We start from the raw sequence: 22,708 nt of genomic DNA on the forward strand, positions 1-22,708 counted from the left end.
AAGCAACGCGAAGGGAGGAGTTTTACCTCTTCATGGTCGAGCCATGCGCTTTAGAGAAGTTCGCACTTTAAACAATGGCGCACAAAGTCATCTCAATGAGAATCAGTCACTTCTTTAATGTCAACTTTGAGGAGTTGGATCAATAATGGCATTACTCTATATTGAATATTGAATTGCAATTCAATTTTTATCGTACTAAATTCATAGATGTTTGATATTTTTTAATTCTCTGCAAATTGTGCACTTCACTTCAAATAAGCGTATGCTTCACTCTCGTTTTTGCTTCAACCCGATAGACCTTGTTGTCTTTTTGCGCTTGTCCCTTTTAAAATGTTGCTTCCACAGAAGTGCTTCCCTTCTATAATATCAAGAGATGATGAGTTTCAAAAGTGTTATTGAGGAATTTGGTATTTATACATCCATACAAAGTGGCATGCTTTACTTGGCTGGTTGCTAAAAAAGCTGCTCTAACATAAGATAAACTGAGAAGTTACTAGTCAGCTGTGGAATTTGTTCATCAATATCAGGAGTATTAGGTGGACAATGCCAGGAAGAACAACTGATCTCTTGTCATGCCCGAATGCAGGGGGGGAATAACACTATCTTATCTCTTGTCATGCCAGAATGCAGGGGGAAATAACACTCTCTCTCACAAAGACAGATGGAGAATTGTCCCTACAACTATTTGGTGGACATAATGGAAACAGAGAAATTCAAGATGTTTTGAGGATACAGTCAGCCCAATCCAAAAGATCAAGATGAACCGTATTCTCCTTTTTTTTTTTGGTGTAGAGCAGAATATAGTGATGATCTAAAATAAACTCTACAAGTCTTAGATTCCTTGTAAGAAGATCAAGGGTTGTAATTTTGTTTCCTCTTTGATCTTTTGTAATGATCCCTTTTGGCTCCCAACACAAGCTTGGTGCTGAAGATTTATTAATATACTGATATATGTTACTTTTCAGAAAAAGGTATTTCAATTGGATCACCTCATACATCGACTGGTAAACAATATCTTTTGAGAAATGGGAAGTGTATTAGATTTAAATAAAAGCACCAAGAAGGTGTGCACAAAAAAATAGAAGATCCCTTTCAATTCTTAAAGGAATTCAATAAGATCTAAAACAGCTTCTGCATCAAACTTTTGTTTACACCAAAAAATAAAACAATAGTAAACAGTCCATTTTGATTTCTGAATGGAACAACCTTCTGCATTAAAGGAACTCTTTTGCTTACTTCTTATTTCTGAGGTACAAGCAAGATATTAGCAGGAGAGTTACTAGATATTAAAGTGGCAAAGACTGGTTACACAACCAAAACGCCAGTTTTCAAATAAAGCAGTAAGAGCATGGGAAATGCCAAAGCATATAGGAACTGCAGTCAGAAGACTCCTAACTGAGGCAGATAGGAGGTGAAAGGCATGCATCAACGACAGAGATTAGGTAGGCGTTTTGGCATATATGTTATTTGCAAATCAATGTTGTTTTAAAATTTTGTCCATTATTTAAACTTCAGCTTGAAATAGAGAATTTGAAGTTGAAAGCTATTTTGAGGAGTATTTCATGTGAATAAAAGGTTTTCAATCACAAAACTTCAACTTTTTTCCAAGTGAAATTCATTTCCAAGCTCAATTTCTAACTTCCAAGTACTCTTTTCCTAAGTACCTTGGACACGGATGCGGGTGTCTGACACGGGTGCGGATCTAGAGGTCGGATCCTTCGAGATGTAAATTCTAGGATTCGAGGATACGTATCCTAGTACGGATACGGATACGGGAATCCGGCTAAAAATAATTCAAAAAGATAAAAATATCTCTAAATTATGAGAAATTTTGTGGAATACTTATGTATAGCTGGTAAAGTGTGGATTTCTTTTTTATTCTCTAGTTGTAGATAAGTAAATGATTAATTTCCTCGATAAGGTATGCTATTTTCTTCAAATTTACCCTAGTTTTGGTTCTGATTTTGGGAATCAAATTGTATCTCATCTCGAATTTTTCTGTACGTCGTAGTCAAAGTACCCAAATTGTTTGACCGGATCCGGTACAGATCTCATACCCACACCCATACTAGTGTCGTGCCGACACGGGTGATGCACCTAAACTGCCATGTCGGAGCAACTTAGCTCTTTTCCAACTCCAACTTCAAATATTTCAACTTCATCATAATATTGTCCAAATGGACACTAGATTTTGTAATAAGGGTGTAAATCTTCATCATTCTAGTGAATTGAGGAACCAATAGAAGCTCTCCCCTTAAATGGGTCTTTTTTATATCTTTTCATACTAGGAACCATTATTATCCAACAAACCTCATTTGCCATCTTTCTTTAGTCCTTATACTTAATAGAAGCAACTTCTTTCTTTTCCAAGGACAGATGGTGTTATTTTACAATCACAAACATCATTCGCTATTTTACTTTTTACTCCTCATACTTGAAGAAGAAATCCTCTTTTCCTTTTTACCAAAAAATGTGGTGTTATTTAAAGACAATCATTAAATACAACAGCAAGGTAAACGAGACGCACCTTTAGAAGAAGAAGAAGACGGTGTCGTAAAGCTCTATCATCAGTCCTGTCCAAGAGAACTGTAATATGTGCTGTGCCTTCAAATGAGCCAACTGTGTTGTAGTGTTGTTCATAAACAATTGCCATGGCCCGGGCACAGAGCTCCCTAACTGAGGAGCCTCCCCCTCCTCCAAAACCATCTAATCTTCCTATATCACACCAATTATCAGAAGCACCTAATTCATCAGGAATAGCACCATCGACAGTAAGCCCAGTGTCAGCATCACATAGAAACCGGTGATAGAGGGCTCTGAAAAAAGCAACAGGGTCACGTAGTGGAAAATCTTGTGCCCTCCCACTGGTTCCACTCTCAAGAAGTAAACGCAAATAGTATTGGCCTACGCAAACTTCTTTTGATAAGCTAGGATATCTAACAGAAAACTCGCTGTAGTTCCACGATATTTGAGGCGCACTCTCTTTGTCAGTTATTGAGTCTCTGTTTGCACCGCCAGGAACAATATCCTCAGTGCGTTCTTTTTCAACATCTAGATTATGAACCTCAGCCTGCAACGACTCTCTTAATTCCTGCCTGGTCCGCTCATTCCAAATCAAGTCAGCACGGTTATGGTCAAGACTGAAAGCTCGCCAAAATTCTGGCCAATTCAATAACAACCTTCCACATCCAACAGGTGCATCTTCGACCACTACCTGTGCAGGAGCTGGAAGACCTGTATCCTGGGAAATTGCACTAACATCGGAATCCACAGCATTTGCAACATTTGATTCAGCCAAGTCATGTATATTTGTCGAAGGACTGTCAAGAGCAGGAATGGTTGACGACTGATCAGTTTGAGGAACAGCAGCAGCAGACAGCTCACCTTGGAAGTATTCACCTGCATTCACAGCTGAAGATTGCATTGTTGGCACCTGTCCAGGAACTGAATCAACAGCAGCTCTCTGATAACCATCAGAAGTTCTGAAAGGGACAGCACTTCCAGGAGCTTGCTCACTAACTTCATAGTTAGTAGGAGAAGGCAAAGAATGCCCTTGAGGTGTGATCCCTTTCCCAGGATGAATCCTCCTTTGGTGAAGCAAGCGTCTACGTCTCCTACTCAGCAATGAATTTTCCTGGTCAGTCACACCTTCAACTGGAACCACATTGGATCTGGTGTGCAGATAAGCAACAAGTCCTGGAGGCAAAACTCTAGATAACAGAACAAGAGCAGGTTGATAAGAGTCAGCCCAAAGAGCCACAAGTTGCCTGCTAACTTCACGTCGCTCACCAGCTAGAAGGTAAAGTGCATGCAACAAATGCCGCAGTAGTGCACCATCTCGTAAAGCAGCGTCACGCATTGATTCTGCTGCAACTGCATCTTCTTCAGCAATTGTTCGCATAATGACAGCTACTGTTTCTCGCACACTTTCAGCAGGATGTCCAAACAATGCAAACAACCGGCGGCGCAAGCCAGCTACTAGACGTAATAACTCCACAAACACTGTATACTGGGTTGTTTCTCCATGTGGTTCACAGACCATTGCCTCAAGAACTTCAACAATAGACATTGACAAAAATGGCGATACTGATACAGGCCTTAGCCGATTTACCAGAACTACAAGATTACTTTGTTGACCAAACAGCACAGACTTGGTATGCATTATTGTTGCATGCCATTCCCCCTTTGTATCTGTTTGCATATTAGTTTCCCCTGGACCACCACCAATAAGTACCGCCACAAGGCCTGCAGTTTCACCAGCTACTCCTTCAGACCCATTTCTAAATAGACCCATTATACGGCCAACAGCAGCAGGAAAAGACATCACATGAGAAGCAGCACTTCTTGATGAAAGCAACCTACGCAAACAAGCAATGAAACCCATCACTGTAGCAGCAGCTTTAGGAGACGGCGGGGGAAGTGGTGGTGACTCTGGTGGGAGATTGGGAGCAGCTGGAAGCATTGTAATCAAAGCCATCAGTGTCACCTCAGGTACTTCAATACCAGAAGGTACTCCACCATATGGAATACATGCATTAAATTCCCGTATCCGCCGCCATAATTTTGCTCTTGATCCAGGAATGGATCCTCCCTCGGCCACAGCATCTTTAGCGGCTACTGCCAAGTGTTTTAAATGCAGAGTCGCAGTTTCCAAATCAGCAACAGGTTGTTGTGAAGCAGGAAATTTTAAGTGAAATCTGCCACATGGCGGATCAATTCGATGACCAGGCATTGTTAGCCTTGGTAGCACCGGGATGGAACACTGGCACTACAAAAAACAAAACCACCATATAAACCAGATTTCTAAAACAATAGAATTTCAAAAAATCCATGCATTCAGTGATGCCTAAACGTGCATGGAGCAGAGAATGCACTCAATCCAACCCCTTGAAAAGGAGAAAAAATTCTTCGTGACCAAGAAGAGCATATCCACTTACTTCTGTTTGCAAGACATCACGAACTGCTGCAAGTAAGTTATCACGAGAAGTGCTAGCATAGACCTGAAGTAAAAGGGACATAAAACTAAAAGCCTAACCAAACAAGTAACAAGTAAACAAACAAAATTGATCTCCAGCAAAGCCAGAAAGACACACATGAATTGGGCATCCATCATTAAACTCGATAGCAAACATTTGGGGCTCCTCAGCAAATCGAACAAGAGCACCAACGGCAGATAGAGGACGCACGATAACAGCCTGCAAGCATTCACTAGAAAGTATTAATAGCTTTTTACATTGAATCAAACAAAACAAGCATCATAACAGATTCCTAAAATAGGAGATCAAGAAGGATACAGATTTGTCCCCTCCTCCTAGTGCTAAGGTTGGTGAAACTAGGTGAATGTAACTCAGTGATAATTACAACAACATACACAGTATTATCCCACACCGTGGGGTCTGGGGAGGGTAGTGTGTACACAGACCTTACCCCTACCTTGTGAGGATAGAGAGGTTGTTTCCAGTAGACCCTCGGCGCAGGAAAGCATAAGCATCACATTAATAAAAATATAGACAAGAAGGGACAGTACCAAAAAGCCATATAAAAGCAGAATAAAAACAACAAGACAGTAAGGTGATCAACAATGAAAGAAAACAACGTTTAGGCATAAAAACCTACTACCAACAGAAAGCGAGACTGCGTGCCAATACTACTGCTATGAACACTCTAGACTACCTACTCTACTACCCTAATCCTCGACCTCCATACCTTCCTATCAAATCATGTCCTCGGTCAGCTGAAGTTGTGCCATGTCTTGCCTAATCACCTCTCTCCACCTCTTCTTTAGCCTACCTCTACCTCTCCGTACTCCCTCCAATGTCAACCTCTCACACCTCACCGGGGCGTCTGTGTTCCTCCTCCTCACAATGACCAAACCACCTAAGCCACGCTTCCCGCATCTTGTCCTCAATAGAGGTCACACCCACCTTGTCGCGAATAACCTTATTTCTGATCCTATCTAACCTGGTGTGACCACATATCCATCTCAACATCCTCATCTCTGCTACCTTCATCTTCTGGACATGAGCGAACTTGACTAGCCAACACTCAGCCTCATACAACATCGTAGGTCTGACCACCACTCAGTGATAATTCTGTAGTAATATCTCGAAAGCTATTGCTCATATTGAACCATCATGTCCATAGCCAACACCTCTTAGACATGCCATAAAACTATATAGATAATTTGATAATTAAAATTATGGAATCACTTGAGTGTATATATACTGCTAATGTTGAACTTTTAAGAATTACTATGTTTTTGCTTTTTAGCTTGATTGATTAGGAAGAATAAAAATTCAATCTCAAATTTTTAATGAATATACAGAATGTATTAACCACAGATATATAATAGCTCTTCCATGTCCTGCTATGTAGTATGTCCTATTTAAAATTTTAAAAGAGATAGAGAGAGACACTTGTGCCACCCTTGTCTTTACGTTTGCAACATATACCTTGCTAGACATACTTCATGTTAAACCAGAAAAATCTCTTCTCAGTTTCCGGACATCAAAGCATGTTCATAAAGCAATAACTAATATGAAAACACCAATTGTTTGCAGATGTCCAGGTTTCCATGCCGGATATACAAAAAAGCAGGGATTCCCCATCTAATTTGAAATCTCCAATTCCATATGTTCATTATCCCTTCTTGGAAAAATCCCAGAAAAGTTTGCATGAAAGAAGACCTTACCCAGTAAAAGTTTTTGTGAAGTTCAAATTATAAAAGGACAATAGAACGATGAACCAAAAGACCTGCTACAAAAATAACTGATATTTTAAACCAAATGTAATGCAATTTTCCAACACAGCATGGCCAAAGAGGACAAATTGAAGTAGGGTAATGCATCCAGGATAGCCTCTCAGAATACAGTATTTGGTCCACAAGAGAGAATGACAATAAGTAAAACATCTGTGTGAACAAATGCAACACCGGGCATTAGGAATTCTCTGAAAAGAGCTTGATTAGATAATTTGATATGTTTGTTGCCTTCTTTAAGTAAGCCACTGGACCAAGCAAGATGCAAACTATTCAAATAATAGATAAGATTTTTCCTATTCTGAGGGATTAAGAACAAAGATTTGTATGAGAAAGGAGAAGCGTATCAAAATTAAAACTCCTGATAAATAAAACAACAATATCCAGCTTACTTCATAGTTCTCAGGTCGTCTTTCCACAAGTGAGGCCTTAGTGAGAATGAGTTGACGAGATACCGCATCGCCATGTTCTCCAAGGCCCCCTTTTGGGCCAATAGACATACTTACTCCTGGAGTATTCAGAGTCCCCCGAGCAGCTGAGCGCAATCTTGTTACTAACCAAGCACCACAAGGAGTTTCATCTGCCCCGACAGCCTCTTTTGCTGAATTTTAACATCAATGTAGTCAAACAAATAGGATATGACACTGTGTGATTACAAGAATATCACAAGAAGAAAGTGAGTAAATATATAATTCTTCTCTCAAGAGATACCTCTCCTATTTATGTACTCAGATAAGGTCACTGCTTGAGAATTGTCGACAGTTAATCCCACACCCACCATGCATGTCGCAGTTTTAGTCTGATCAAAAAGATGTGGCAAATTAAACATCATAAGAATACGATTATAGCATGCAAATGACTCATGGTTCAGAAAGTGAAGTCTCACTGGATGAGAGTCATCCTGATTCCAGGGCCAAAAGTTAATGACTTGGAGAGCAATACAAGGACATTTTTATTACTTTTACCATTATCAGAAAGAAAAAGGACAACTTCATTACCAGATTTGATATGATGGCAGAGTTTGTAGTTCCCGAAGCAGCTTGGAAAGCTTTAGATTTTCTTCCATAAAGCGGGCAAAGAACAAAACCTCCGGAATCTGTATTTTTCTTCCCATAAGGGTCAGATAGAAGGATAATGGAAGGAGAGGCCATATCTCTAAAGTCCAAGCACCAACGAAGTTCTCCAGATTTTGATTCAATAAGCTCAACTCCTATATAAGTAATTTTCAACTTCTGCACCCCAAAACAGAAAAGGGAAAATTATCATTGCATGCTTTTGTTTTGGAGCAGGGGGTTTGGAAGGAAAAGAGGGGAAGGGAGAGGAATAAAACAGTACACACTCTATCATACACAGCATTCCAGAGTTGGTGTATACATTACTGGACTTATCAAGTTAAAACGGAAAAGGCAAACATATAAAATAGTAAAGCAAATCATCAAAACCATCATATTGATGATGCCAAAGCATAAGGAGCATTAGGCTGTTAGCATCAGAGATCAGGACTAGAAATATGGTGACAATGAAAGCATATAAGCATCTGCCACTAGTTCCTTGAAACATGGTGAAAGAGAAAGCTAATAATAGTAAATGTATAAGCATAGAGCATAACTGTGCAAAAAGTGAATGAGCAGGATAAGAACAGACAGTTTGGCCAACAACGAAGAAGGAGAAGACCAAGGAGAGTTGTGCAAGAATGGAGATCAAAAGAAGTAAATGTTTAACAGGGTGATATTTCAACAACAAGTGAATTGAATCAACAATATCACCAGTGAAGCAAAGTCAAGAACATGATAGGGAAAACTCACTAGAGATGCAACAAATCAGAAACAGATACAGAGAGGATAGCAGGGGAAAGGGACAAATGAAGCCAACCCACAACGTTCCTAAGAGAGGGAAGGTTGTGATCACTGAACCAACTAGGAGTGTATGGTTTTGAGGCTTTACAAATTGCGGAACATGTAATTGAGAAGACAAAACCACCAGATCATGGTAGAGGATCCTCTTAATCAATGACTTGGGTGATTTGGAACATAAGGGGTATCAATAAGAGATATAAACAAAAAGAGTTGAAGAAGTATTTGAAGTCAATAACATTGCTCTGGCAGGCTTGTTAGAAACTAGAGTTGAGGAAAATAACGCTATTAATAAAGCCAGTAGCATAGCACCTGGCTGAGAAATGGTAAACAATTATAGCAAGGCCCCCGTTAACAGAAGAATCAGGTTTAACTGGAATAACAGTCTGTTTGATGTAGCTGTGGTCAGAAAGGAGGCTCCATACATGCAATGTCAGATTAAAGGAAGATAAAGTGGTATAGATTGGCTGACCATAGTGTATGGCTTCAATACAGTGGAACAAAGGAGAGAGAATTGTGGGTAAATCTGAATATTATGGCATTTCAGATTGTGAGAATGCACGAGAGAAAATATTATTGATTAATATTGACAATGATACAATGAGCCCTATATACATATATAATACATGTCATACTCCTAATACATATGGGATTAGGGTTATTTACTACTATTTAACTATGAAACTAACACTCCCCTCAAACTGGTGCATATAAATCATATGTACCGAGCTTGTTACATATATAACTAATACGAGGACCAGTGAGGGACTTGGTGAAAATATCAGCAAGCTGATCATTTGACTTCACAAATTTCGTAGCAATATCTCCCGAGAGTTTCTTTTCTCTAACAAAGTGACAGTCAATCTCGATGTGTTTAGTTCTCTCATGGAACACTGGATTTGACGCAATATGAAGAGCAGCTTGATTATCACACACAAGTCTCATTTGACTAATCTCACCAAATTTCAACTCCTTGAGCAACTGCTTGATCCAAATTAGCTCACATGTCACCATAGCCATTGCTCGATATTCTGCTTCCGCACTACACCGAGCAACCACATTCTGTTTCTTGCTCTTCCAAGACACCAAATTTCCTCCTACTAAGACACAATATTCAGACGTAGAACATCTATCAGAAGGTGATCCTGCCCAATCAGCATCTGAGTATCCAACGATCTGCTCATGGCCTCGATCCTCAAACAATAAGTCTTTGCCTGGAGCTGATTTTATATACCGAAGAATCGGACAACTGTATCCCAATGACTATCACATGGAGAATCCATAAACTAACTCACAACACTCACAGGAAAGGAAATGTCAGGTCTAGTCACTGTGAGGTAATTTAATTTACCAACCAACCGCCTATATCTTGCAGGATCGCTAAGTGGCTCCCCCTGTCCTGGCAGAAGTTTAGCTTTCGGATCCATCGGAGTGTCAACAAATCTACAACCTGTCATTGCTATCTCCTCAAGAATATCTAAGGCATACTTCCGTTGTGAGATCACAATACCTGAGCTAGACTGAGCGACCTCAACATCCAGAAAATACTTTAATCTGCTTAGATCCTTAGTCTGAAAGTGTTGAAAGAGATGTTGCTTCAACTTACTAATACCATCCTGATCATTGCCGGAAATAATAATATCGTCAATATAAACGACCAGATAAATATAGAGATTTGAAGCAGAATGTCGATAAAATACAAAGTGATCAGCTTCACTACGAGTCATGCCAAACTCCCGAATAACTGTGTTGAACTTACCAAACCAGGCTCGAGGAGACTGCTTTAGACCATAAAGGGACCGGCGCAACCGACATACAAGGCCACTAAACTCCCCCTGAGCAACAAAACCAGGTGGTTGCTCCATATAAACCTCATCCTCAAGGTCACCGTGATGAAAAGCATTCTTAATGTCCAACCGATAGAGAGGCCAATGGCGAACAGCAGTCATGGATAGAAAAAGGCGGATTGATGCAATTTTAGCCACGGGAGAGAAAGTATCACTGTAATAGAGTCCAAATATCTGAGTATACCCTTTGCCAACAAGACGAGCCTTAAGTCGATCAACCTGGCCATCTGGACCAACTTTGACTGCATACACCCAACGACAACCAACAGCCGATTTACCCGAAGGAAGAGGAACAAGCTCCCAAGCACCACTCGTATGTAAAGCAGACATCTCGTCAAGCATAGCATGTCGCCATCCGGGATGAGACAGTGCTTCACCTGTAGACTTAGGGATGGAAATAGAGGACAAAGATGACACAAATGCACAATGGAATAATGACGGACGATGGTAACTTAAACCGACATAATGAGGATTAGGATTAAGTGTGGACCGTATACCTTTTCGTAGTGCAATCGGTTGATTAAGAGGAGACAAGTCCGCAGTATTAGCAGGGTCAGGTGCAGGACGTGAATCAGCTGGGCCTGATGTTGGGCGCGGACGACGATGATAAGTCAAGAGTGGTGGAGATGTAGAAGGTTGAACTGGACTAGGTGGTGGCACTGGAGCTATAGTTGGTGGAACTGGACTAGGTGGTGGCACTGGACTCAGTGGTGGCATTGGAGCTATAGGTGGTGGAGTTGCAACTGGAACTGTAGGTGGTGGAGCTACGGAGTAAGATGATGGGAAATAGTGACTGAATCTCCAAAAGAAGGAACTGGTAGCACCTCAGAAATATCCAAGTGATTAACTGGACCTGTGAAGTATGATTGGGTTTCAAAGAAGGTAACATCAGCAGACATAGGAAATCGCTGAAAGTCAGGAGAATAACATTGATATCCCTTTTGCGTTCTCGAGTAACCCAGAAATATGCACTTAAGAGCACGAGGAGCTAACTTATCTTTTCCTGGGGTAAGGTCATGAACAAACACGTACTCCCAAAGATACGGGGTGGAAGAGAGAACAAAGGTAAGTGGGGAAACTGGACAGAGAATGAAACTTGATTCTGGATAGCTGAAGATGGCATACGATTAATAAGATAACAAGATGTAAGAACTGCATCCCCCAAAAACGCAGCGGAACATGAGATTGTATGAGTAGGGTACGAGCAGTTTTAATAAGATGTCTATTCTTTCTTTCAGCTACCCCCTTTTGTTGGGATGTGTACGGACAAGATGTTTGATAAATAATCTCATGGGAGTTCATAAACTGCTGAAATGGGGAAGACAAATACTCTAGGGCATTATCACTACGATATGTACGGAGAGAAACCCCAAATTGATTTTGAATTTCTGCATGGAAGGTTTGGAAAATAGAAAACAACTCGGATCGATTTTTCATCAAAAATATCTAAGTGCACCGGGAATAATCATCAATGAAAACATCTGAATGGACTAAGGTAAAATGTGACTCTGCTCGATTATCAAGACGTCGCGGGAAATGGGAGCGGGTATGCTTACCGAGCTGACATGACTCACACTCTAGAGTGGACAAGTGAGATAAGCCAGGTACCATTTTCTGAAGTTTTGACAAACTGGGATGTCCTAACCGTTTATGTAATAAATCTGGTGAATCAGTAACGGACAAGTTACTGGAGGAAGACAAGATGCGAGTCCATGTGATTTTGCAAGGATAAGGTAATAAAGTCCATCTGATTCATGTCCGGTACAAATGATCCGCCCTGTATTGCGTTCTTGAATAAAAACAAGGTCATCAAGAAATAAAACAGCAGATTTAGGTGATTTGGCTAAGCGACTAACGGCTATGAGATTAAGAGGACTACCGGGAACATAAAGAACTGAGTCTAAAGGTAAGGAAGGAAGTGGACTTGCTTGACCTATTGCAGTTGCCATGGTTTGAGACCCATTGGCCATTGTGACTGTTGGAAGAGATTGAGAGTATGAAATACTAGTGAAAAGAGATTTATTTCCCGAAATATGATCAGATGCACCTGAATTAATGACCCAAGACTCAGAAGTTGAAAATTGGGAGACACAAGTCATGCTACTATCTGTTGGAACAACGGAGGCTAATCCTGAAGATGTCTGTTTACGTGCTTTGTACTGAAGGAACTCAATATAATCCAGTAAAGAAACCATCTGGATTGGATTCATTGCATTTAATCCAACGGATTATGAGTAAAAGGCTTCAGGTATGAATGCCATTATAATATTGCACCGGAAAAAGCAGAAATTTTTTGGAAATTACTGTTCACGCCGGAAAAAATCACTGTTCACGCCAGAAAAATATAAAAGTGGTCAGAATTTGATTTAAATTGGTTGGGTAGGCTCGAATTTGTGAGGAGAGGACACTGTCCTAAAGAAGCTTTTTCGAAATCTAACCGGAAACAGCCTCTTGCCAAAAAAACCACTGCTCTTACTGGAAAACACTTTTCCGGTAACTGAGAAACCACAAAATCTTGATGGGTTGAGTCGGAAGAGACAGGCGACCAGCCCAGTAGAAAAATTGAACTTGAAAGATGCCGGAAAACTACCTCACTCTCGTCGGCGCGTGAGGTGACACTCTCGCTGGAACCCTAACTGCCGGAAGCGCGTGATGGCGTGTGTGAAGTGTTCTGCCGAAGGTGTCACTGGGGTTTGGTCGCAGGTGACAGGAGAATCTTGTGGCGGTGTTGGAATTTGCACAAACCCCATTGACGTAAACAACTACTTAAGTCACCAGAAAATTGCATGGTGACGACTGATTTCTTCCTGGATGTCGTTGGAATGACGCACAACGATAATTATCTCACCAATGCTCTGATACCATGTGAGAATGCACGGGAGAAAATATTATTGATTAATATTGACAATGATACAATGAGCCCTATATACATATATAATACATATCCTACTCCTAATACATATGGGATTAGGGTTATTTACTACTATTTAACTATCAAACTAACACAGATTACAAAACCATGGTTAATCGGAATTTCAATGCATTACTATACCCTCGTGTCCCACGCAGAAATTGAAGACTTCTCTGACTGCATTCATGGACTACTGCTCAACCGAACTACCATGGTGAGGAGAGTATTACACACTAAGTTGCTCTGACACGGGTACGGGTATCTGACACGGGTGCGGATCTAGAGGTCGGATCCTTTAAGATAAAAATTTTAAGATTTGGGGATACGAATCCTAAAACCGACACGGGTGCGGGGATCCGGCTAAAAATAATTTAAAAATAAAAATAAATATATCTCTAAATTATGTGGAGTACTTACCTATAAGATATTAGCCTACTATAATCGGTTAAAGTGCCCTAACAGTCTTGATAGTCTTAACGTATATAATATAAAATCTTATAAATATAACTTATTCTTCTTTATTCTTTTTTGTTTTGCGCAAATCAAAAAATTGAAGCTCAAAGCACACTTATATTAATATTTGCTACATAACGTGGCTATAGAGGAGACAGCTATAATTTGATGGGAGAGAGCTAAAGGCCTACTTATATTAATATGGTCAAAAAGCTCGCTTTTTTAAAAGTGCTACAGTACTTCTTTTTGTAATTTGATGGGAGGCAGCTAAAGGCCTGAAACACTCCATTATGTAACCCCATTATCTCATAAACAATTGGAAAAATATGTGTTGTCAATTAAAAAGTATTCACTTCCTAATTTGTCCCTTTCTTCTTCATCCATTCTCTGCTGCCTCTTCTCTTTCCATCTCTGAGACATTTCCCCAGCAAAACATTTTCCATGTGTCTTTTTTTCCGATACAAAACTCAAAACTCATTCGAGCCCTTCCCACGAGCTCTTGATTTTAGAAACATACAACATGAACAAGAAGATTGACCAAGACAAAAAGCTTCAAAGAAGATAAAAGGACTAGTATAAATTACTACATAGCAGTGAAATTAAGGTATTTCGTTTCTCATCTCTTCAGATCTTTACTTAGTGAAATCAACTGGGAAAATTTTTGGGCAACGCACCCGATGTTGCCTGACCAGATCCGACACAGATCCCACACCCTTACCCGTGTCGTGTCGACACAGTTACGACACTCAAATTGTCGTGTCCGAGCAACTTAGATTACACATGTTCCAACAAGCTGGTGGAAATACAGTGTATACTAGGCTGGTAGATCATTGGGGAATGATGAATTATGGTGCAGTATGGTAATGTTATTTCTAAGTATGGGGCCTTTCATATCTGATCACTCACCAATGTTTAAATCCTTTGTTGATGGTCAACAGGGTTTTAAGGTTCCGTTCAAGTTCTTTAATGTATGGGGCCTTTCATATCTGATCACTCACCAATGTTTCAATCCTTTGTTGATGGTCAACATAGTTTTAAGGTTCCGTTCAAGTTCTTTAATGTATGGGCTGACCATCCACAATTCTTGCATATTCTGGAAAGGGAATGGGCTAGCAAGCTATCTTATGGCAAGACCAAAACTGTCTAGGTAAAATTGAAGTTATTGAGATCACATCGGAGGAAGTTGAACAATGATGAATTCAAAAGCATAAGTCAGAAGATTGATAATGCTAGAGCTGACTTAAGGAGATTGCAGAATACAAATACAATAGCAATACACTGATGAGCTGGCTATACAGGAGAAATAAGCTTTACTACAACTAGAAAAGTGGTCTATGATAGAGGAAAGTATCTTGAAGAAGAAAGCAAGGGTTAACTGGATAAAGCTAGGAGACTCCAACAATAAATACTTCTCAGCTGTGTTGAAGGAGAAAAAAGTAGCACAAACACATTGTGGAACTCACAGCATTAAATGGAGGTAGATTGACTAATAGCGGAGACAGTAGAGAAGAAATCATCATGTTCTATAAATCATTAATGGGATCTACTGCACATACTTTTCCAGCTGTTCTCATGAAGCAAGGACCAACATTATCACATCATCAGTAGCTTGATTTGTGTAAAGATGTGACAGAATATATGAAGGTCTTTGCTCTATAGGTGATGACAAAGACCCAGGTGTGGATGGGTACAATGCAATTTTCTTCAAGAAGACATGGCATATAATTAAAGCAGAAGCAAGTGTGTGCAGTCCTGGATTTTTTTAGAACTGGGAATCAACGAACCAAGAGATGACTTCTTAAAAGTTCGCAAATGGAGAAGTGTTAATATAGGCACGGACCGCGAACCTAATAGTTGGATCCATGAGGAAACAGGAGAGTCATTCATTAAATTATACAGAGCTATAAATTGTACAGCTATTACTCTAATTTCTAAAACATTTAACCCTACTACACTCAAGGAATAAAGACCTATAGCATGCTATTGCTATGTTGCTCGGACTTGGGTGCAGGCATCCAATCTAGGTGCGAATCTAGAGGTCGGATCTTTCATAATCTAAACATTAAGATTCGGGGGTATAGATCCAAGTACGGATATGGGGGTGGGGATTCAGCTAAAAATAGTTCAAAATTCTAAAAGTAGATCTATAAAAATATCCTAAATTATGAGAAGATATTCTGTGAAAAACTTAATTGTAGGTTGTGGAATGCAACCAATAATTCAATCTTTCATTTTGAGAATTTCTCAAGTTGTAGGCACTAGCACTAGTACAATCTTTCATTTTCATTTTTTATTTTTCCTCAAATTTGTTGTGGATTGTAGTCAAAGTACCCGATCTCAATTGACCAAACCCAGTACGAATCCCACACATTTACTAGTACCAATGTCGTGTCGACACGAGTGCGGTAAGTAAAATGAAGAGTCCGCGCAACGCAGAAAGCATGTTGTACAGTTTTATATAAACTTGTAGCTAAGGTGTTCGCATAAAGGATTCAGAAGACAATTGCATTTGTTGTTAGTGAAACACAAGATGGATTTATCATGGTAGGAAATTAGCTCATAATGTGATATTGGCTCATGAGATGGTAAAAGCACATGCAAGAAAACAAATCTCTCCTAGGTGCATGATTAAAGTGGACATGCAGAAGGCATATGACTCAGTGGAGTGGGCATTTGTTGAACAAGTTCGGGAAGGGCTAGGATATGCATCAAAATTGTCAATTGCTCTATATATCAACAGGGAGCCAGATGAACCATTTGATGCAACTAGAGGGTTAAGTCGAGTGACCCAATGTCCCACTCTTGTTTGAACTTGCAATGGAATACCTGAGTAGAAATCTAAATGAACCTCGCAACAGAGATGGAATTCAAATACCATCCTAAATGTGCAAACCTGAGAATTACTCACCCTAGTTTTGCTGATGATCTACTGCTTTTTGCAAGAGATGACCTTATGTCTTGTAAAGCTACTACATAAGAAGTTCATACAATTTTCAAGGCTTCAGGTTTATATCCAAAAGTTGTGTGTATTTTAGTGGTGTTAAACCTACCGTAAGGCTTGAGATCCTCCAGCAACTTGGTTACTCTCAAGGGGACTCGCCATTTAGATGTTTGGGATACCATTAGCTACTATAAAGTTGTCTTTGGTTCAATGGCATCCCATCATAGAGAAGATTGTAGCAAGAATGTCATCATGGAGTGCTAAGAAGTTGACATACACAGGGAGGATTCAACTAATGAAGCATGTGATATTTGAAATCCAAGCCTATTGGTCCCAGCTATTTTCATTGCCTGCTAGGGTAACTAAGACCATTGAGGCTTACTTTAGAAGTTACATCTGGTCAGGGTCCAATACTATAACTAAAAAAGCACTGGTAGCTTGAGAGCAAATGTGCTTACCAAAATCTGTGGTGGATTTAATCTAACCAATCTCAAGATACGGAACAAGGCAATTATAGCAAAAGTATGTTGGGATTTAGAATGTAAGCAGGACAAACTCTGGGGTAAGTGGATCCACTCCTACTACATCAAAGGCCACCAGTTAAGTAACATGCCTATTCCTCGCCAAACCAACTAGATGGTTAGGAAAATATTAGAAGCAAGAGATTAACTGAGCCAGATACAAGTCAATGCAACAAGAATCAGAGCACGATCAGATATATATGTATATATATATATATACACACACACATACACACACACAACTAATTGGAGTCCATCCAAAGGAACCTAAGTTGTTCGGACTCTTCACTTTCAGTGTCGCACCCACGATGATACGACATGGGTGTGGGTGTGGCTGGTCAACCGATTTTGGGTACTTTGACCAAAATCGACGAGAAAATTTGGGACAAATACAATGAATTCTAAAATCAAATAACAAGTAGGGTGAAATTGAAGAAAATGAAATACCTTGTATATAGAAATTTCTATGTCAGTCCTTTTCCTCTAATCATATTATCTCCTTTTCGGTTTCTCGTTTTAGTCAATATTTTTTCCTTCTCAAAATACCTTGTAAGCTTTCCACATAATTTCTCATAATTTAGAGATAAATTTATAACTTTACTTTTAGAAATTTAAATTATTTTTAGTCGAATCTCCCCATCCGTATTTGTAACTGGATATGTATTCCCGAATTTTAGATTTAGATCATGAAAGATCTTACCCCACTAGATCTGCATCCGTATCGGACACCCACACCTGAGTCCAAGCAACATATAAAGTTACCATGGAGATGTCTGTTATTAAAAAATAATGCTAGACCTAAAACAGTGTTTACAATGTGGACTCAATTACATGAGGGGTTGAACACAATTGATAGACTGGCCAAATGGGGTATCGAACTGGATCCAGTTTGTGTGTTATGTCAGAGTCAACCTGAAACAAGTGCCCATCTACGATGAATGTGTTTTCCCAAAGAGCTTGTGGGTAAGGTTACTTCAATGGGTACAATGGAGACAAGGGGTTATCGCTTCTTGCGAGTAGCAGCAACTATGGGTCCTGCAGAAGGCGGAAGTCTAAGCAAGCACAAGTTATGAAGATGTTGTATGCCGAAAGTGTTCATGCCATTTGGTGTGAGAGAAACTGCATGATTTTTTAATAAGTAACAAGAGTAGTGGACAGCTTAGCTAAGCTAAATGCATCTGTATGCAGTCTAAGAGCAACGGGAGGAGCTAGAGACTTACTATAGAATTGTTGTTTTTGGTTCTGTGTAGTATAGTTCTGTGTTTTATGTGTACGAGGGATTCTGGATTTTCTTTGTTTGGAGACAGGAGCTGTGTGGGCTAAGCTGTGTTTTTTAATTGAATACTTGGTGATTAATAAAATGCTTAATTACCAAAAAAAGGAAAAAGTGAAGGCTAACTGCAAATATTTTGCCACTAATGCTTCAAGCATGGACTTTTGGGAAGATGAGCTAACTCTTGAGACAGGAAACAAGAAGAAATATTAAAAATTATCTTTTCCATCTTTACAATTCGAAAGCAAAAAAGCTCAAGAGCTATAGACAATTCACAAAAGAATTTCTTCTACAAAAAAGGTATAATTTGAAAGCATTCAGTAATTCAATTAATGAACATTTTATGCCATATGCCAATAGCAATTGTAAGCAGAGGACCAAGTCCCCAAACTCATTATAAGATATCAAGGTGTCACAGTTTCAGGGACCGGACACCTGAAAACCCAAGTAGATCCAGAATGACTGCCTAGTATGTATCACCAACTGGGATGGCAAATGGAACATAAATAATTTCACCAGATCTGCCATACTGATGTACTTTCAAGGTTTTGCACCCCTCAAGCACAAAGAGAGAAAAACAAAAGTACCCCGCTAAAGTTTTTCTCAAAACTAGAGAAAGCGTTCTTTAAACTCACGTGAGAAGAATGTAGTTGGAAAGAACCTTACCCACTCGTTCTTCAATCCCGCAAGATTGCAAGAAGCGCTCAATAAAGGAAGAAGAAATAAACAAAATAGAAATCATGTTTTTGAAGCAAGAGCCTAAATAAACTAAACACCCATTTTTATTTTTTGAGCCCTTCAAATAGGCCTTACAATGAGTAAAATTGATGAGGTTAAGAAAAATTAATCCTAATTAAATTAAAATAAGAATAAGGCTAAGAAAACCTATCCTACCTAATTTAGGAAAAAGAATTTTAACAAAAATGGATTACCAACTAACAATCCTAGTTTGACTAGAGCTATAAATATAATCCTATCAAAACAAGAATCAAATTATTAGGAAACAAAAAATAAGAAATCCGAATATTTATGGAAAAGAAACTCTAATTGAATGGATTCTTGGACTTCTTAAATTTCTTGGATTCTTGATCTTGCATCACATACTGTGTTCCAATGATTTGTGGATCTTTCAATAACCAAAAGAGAAGGAAAGAGTGCACACGCACACACAAAGAAAAATTTCAAAGACTAGCATCAAGATATAAAAAGTGACCACGGCCTACAAATTAATAGGCTTGACCTATAAGCGTAAAGCAAGATATCTACTTTATACACGAAGGACATGTTGGTGCTTGCATCCCAGGATATGTTGGTTGCACCTAAACTTAACCCATATCATCTTATGACAAACAGTTACCCACTCAAATCCCCATTCTCATAGAAGTAATAGTTGTCCCAGTTGATAAATAGTAGTGGATTGAAATAGCCTATATGAAGATAAAGTTACGAATCCTTAAGCCCAACTACTCATCATAATCATTCAATCCAGTTTTGTTCTCAACTAAATCCAAGTACCTTAGTCTGCTTTCTTGGTTCAGCCCAACATATAGGGACAATTAGAGACAGAAACAGTAAAATCCATTAGTTGTTGCAAAATTAAAAACTCTCCAACGACTCAAAACTAAAAGGAATTATTCTTATCGACAGACAAAGATCATAAAGCAAATAAGCTGTCCACATGTACTTTCCAGGGCTTCCCACCTTAATAAAAGACACTTGCAGCCAAATATTACAAAAGATATATTGAAAAAGCATTGAATCATCATGTCCTCACTACCAATCTCACTGTTCCTGTATCAACTCAAACTTGGTGTTTTAACAACATTCTAAACTCCTTTTTGGTGGCAAGTACATTCTGATAGGGAACACTTGGTTTTAACTAATACCATTGTTCCCTGAATGATTCTCGCTGTATAAATCATATTTTCAAAGAAGTTAAAAGAAAAAGCATCCACCACAGAAACAAGTATCTGCAGCTAATATTATAAGAGTGCTGCTAGCTATTAATATCACACAAGGGAAAAAAGCACTTACAAAAGGAACCCACTCAGAAGTCCTCCTCCTTAGATGCAAAACAGGGAACTCTGCAACCACTCCAAGCTTATTCCACCTAATTCTATGCAACTCAGTCAAAATGCTTGCTCTATACTTGGAAGAGAACTTCATAGCCTTGAACTTCCCGCGGCCATCAGTCCTCACACTTATGGTAAACTCATTTGAATTGTCGTCTCTCCCAATAATAGGGGCCGCACCATCATAATCACTCCCAACATCGTATGAGTTAGTGACTGATAATGTACCGGGATCCAGTGTAATCAAAGTGAAATTTGAAATGCAAAGAATCCTTTTGTATCGACCTCGCCAGGAGTGTTTGACAACCATGTAACGGGCCAAGTACTCGGGCTCTTCGGAGCCATGGGCATGAGAGGAGGAGGGTGGAGCAGAAGAGGAGGATGTGGTGGATTCAGAAGTTGGAGGTTGGTGGTGGTCAGTGGCGTGACGGCTGACAAAATCCATTTGAGGAAGGTATTGGAGAGAATAAGGCTGTGGTGGACTAGGGCGCAGGAAATACCATATTCCCGAACCACCGTCCGATGACGGTCTCCCCCGAGACTGATTCGCACCCAGCCTTCAATCTTCTATTTCACTGTTTGTTTTTTTGTCAAACTCCAAACTTTCATCGGTATTTCCCAAATTTTAAAGGATATATATGTATGTGCCTTCAATTCAAGACCCTGCTGAAACAAGTACAAAAACCCCCAAATGTCAATTTCGACTTCAGTTTTCCTTGGAGAGGAGAAGCCAATCACTTGTCAATTTCAAAAAAATCATCACAATAGGCGAATTTCGAAAGATCAGAAATAAAAAATGAATGCGAAATCACAGTAGAAGATCCAGCAAGCTTCAATGAAGAACTTGTGGCAGTATATTTAGATATTAACTTTTTAGCTATGAAATATGAATGAGATACGCACTATATTGGAAAAAATAGAACAGATCATGGAAGAGAGAGAAACCTTGTGATAGAAGCCGGTTGATCACTACTGATACATTGAGTTGTAAAGAAAGAAACATTCGTCATTGACATCCTTGATTATGTTATGCCTAAGCAGTCACTTCTTTTTCAATTTTTGCGCAATGCTCCCTCGTGTTTGAAATATTCCAGTATGCTCCTCTACACCTGGCAAAGACTGGCAAAGTACACCGATGACGGACGAAAATAAAATTTACCAGAATTGTTTTAGTTCTATGCTATGATTTGTTTTTTGTTTTTAAAGGCAGAGCTCCTCGGCTTATGTGTAGCCATGTAGGACGTAGACCTCATTTGTTTTTATTAAATTAAAATGTATGAATCTGCATATCTGAATATCAAGATGTGTATCTTAATACACATTTGAATATATTAAGATGTGTATTAAGATTAGAATAGAAATAATTAAGATTGTTTAATTTTTAATATTTGAATGTATAAAATTTATCTTTATTTGAAAATTAATAAACATAAAATTCAAATGAAATACTAACTAATCTAATATTCTATCAATAAAATATATAGTTTTTTAAAATATGATAGTTGTTATTGGTGATGTCTAACGGATGAATGCTAACTAGAGACGGTGGTAGTTTTGGTTGATGATGGCGGTTCGTGCTAGTAGCTAGTAGTGATTGGTAGTGGTGGCAATTATGATTGAGGATGGTGGTGGTAGGTGGTGATAGTTAATAATGGTGGATGGTGGTAGCAGTTTTGACTGAGGAAGGTAGTGGTGGGTGGTGGTAGGTTATTATTGATGGGCAGTTTCGGTTGTGGTTGTTGATGGTGATGGAGTAGTCAATTGTGGTAGTTGAGGTGGATGAGTGATGATTGTGGATGAGAATGCTATATGGAGGTCGGAGTGGTGGGGATAGTGGGTGTTGATGGTCGATAATGTTCGCGGCTATAATTGAGGATTATGGTGGCATGGTGGCATGGTGGTGGTGGTGGTGGTGGTGGTGGTGCTGGGGTGGGGGTGGTTGAATGGTGGTAGTTGATAATGGCAGGCGGTGGCGTCAGTTAATATGAATATGTGATAGTATCTTAATGAAATTAACTTTCTGTTATAGATCTTAATCATACAAACCCATTAAGTGATTGTGAAGTAAAAAAAACACTTA

The 22,708-nt window shown here is 39.2% G+C and overlaps 1 protein-coding gene across 4 annotated transcripts in view; it reads right to left on the bottom strand.

Annotated features, from left to right (window-relative positions):
• Positions 1 to 21,709, bottom strand: part of LOC107782199 (dnaJ homolog subfamily C GRV2-like) — a 66,670-nt gene extending 44,961 nt beyond the window's left edge. For 2 of the 4 annotated variants that reach the window (XM_075253598.1, XM_075253596.1), the window contains exons 1-8: positions 21,574 to 21,709; positions 20,591 to 21,291; positions 7,756 to 7,989; positions 7,469 to 7,556; positions 7,150 to 7,358; positions 5,094 to 5,195; positions 4,938 to 5,000; positions 2,528 to 4,768 (exon numbers count right to left, since the gene is read on the bottom strand). In XM_075253598.1, coding sequence (XP_075109699.1) covers positions 2,528 to 4,768; positions 4,938 to 5,000; positions 5,094 to 5,195; positions 7,150 to 7,358; positions 7,469 to 7,556; positions 7,756 to 7,989; positions 20,591 to 21,073 — 3,420 coding nt within the window. In that variant the 5' untranslated portion in view covers positions 21,074 to 21,291; positions 21,574 to 21,709. Of the gene's footprint in view, positions 1 to 2,527; positions 4,769 to 4,937; positions 5,001 to 5,093; positions 5,196 to 7,149; positions 7,359 to 7,468; positions 7,557 to 7,755; positions 7,990 to 20,590; positions 21,295 to 21,573 lie in introns of all 4 variants that reach the window. The other 2 variants (XM_075253597.1, XM_075253595.1) reach the window with 1 other exon arrangement.
• Between the last annotated feature and the right edge of the window lie 999 nt (positions 21,710 to 22,708).

This window comes from Nicotiana tabacum, chromosome 5 (genome assembly GCF_000715075.1).
Source record: "Nicotiana tabacum cultivar K326 chromosome 5, ASM71507v2, whole genome shotgun sequence".
NCBI classification, from domain to species: Eukaryota; Viridiplantae; Streptophyta; class Magnoliopsida; order Solanales; family Solanaceae; genus Nicotiana; species Nicotiana tabacum.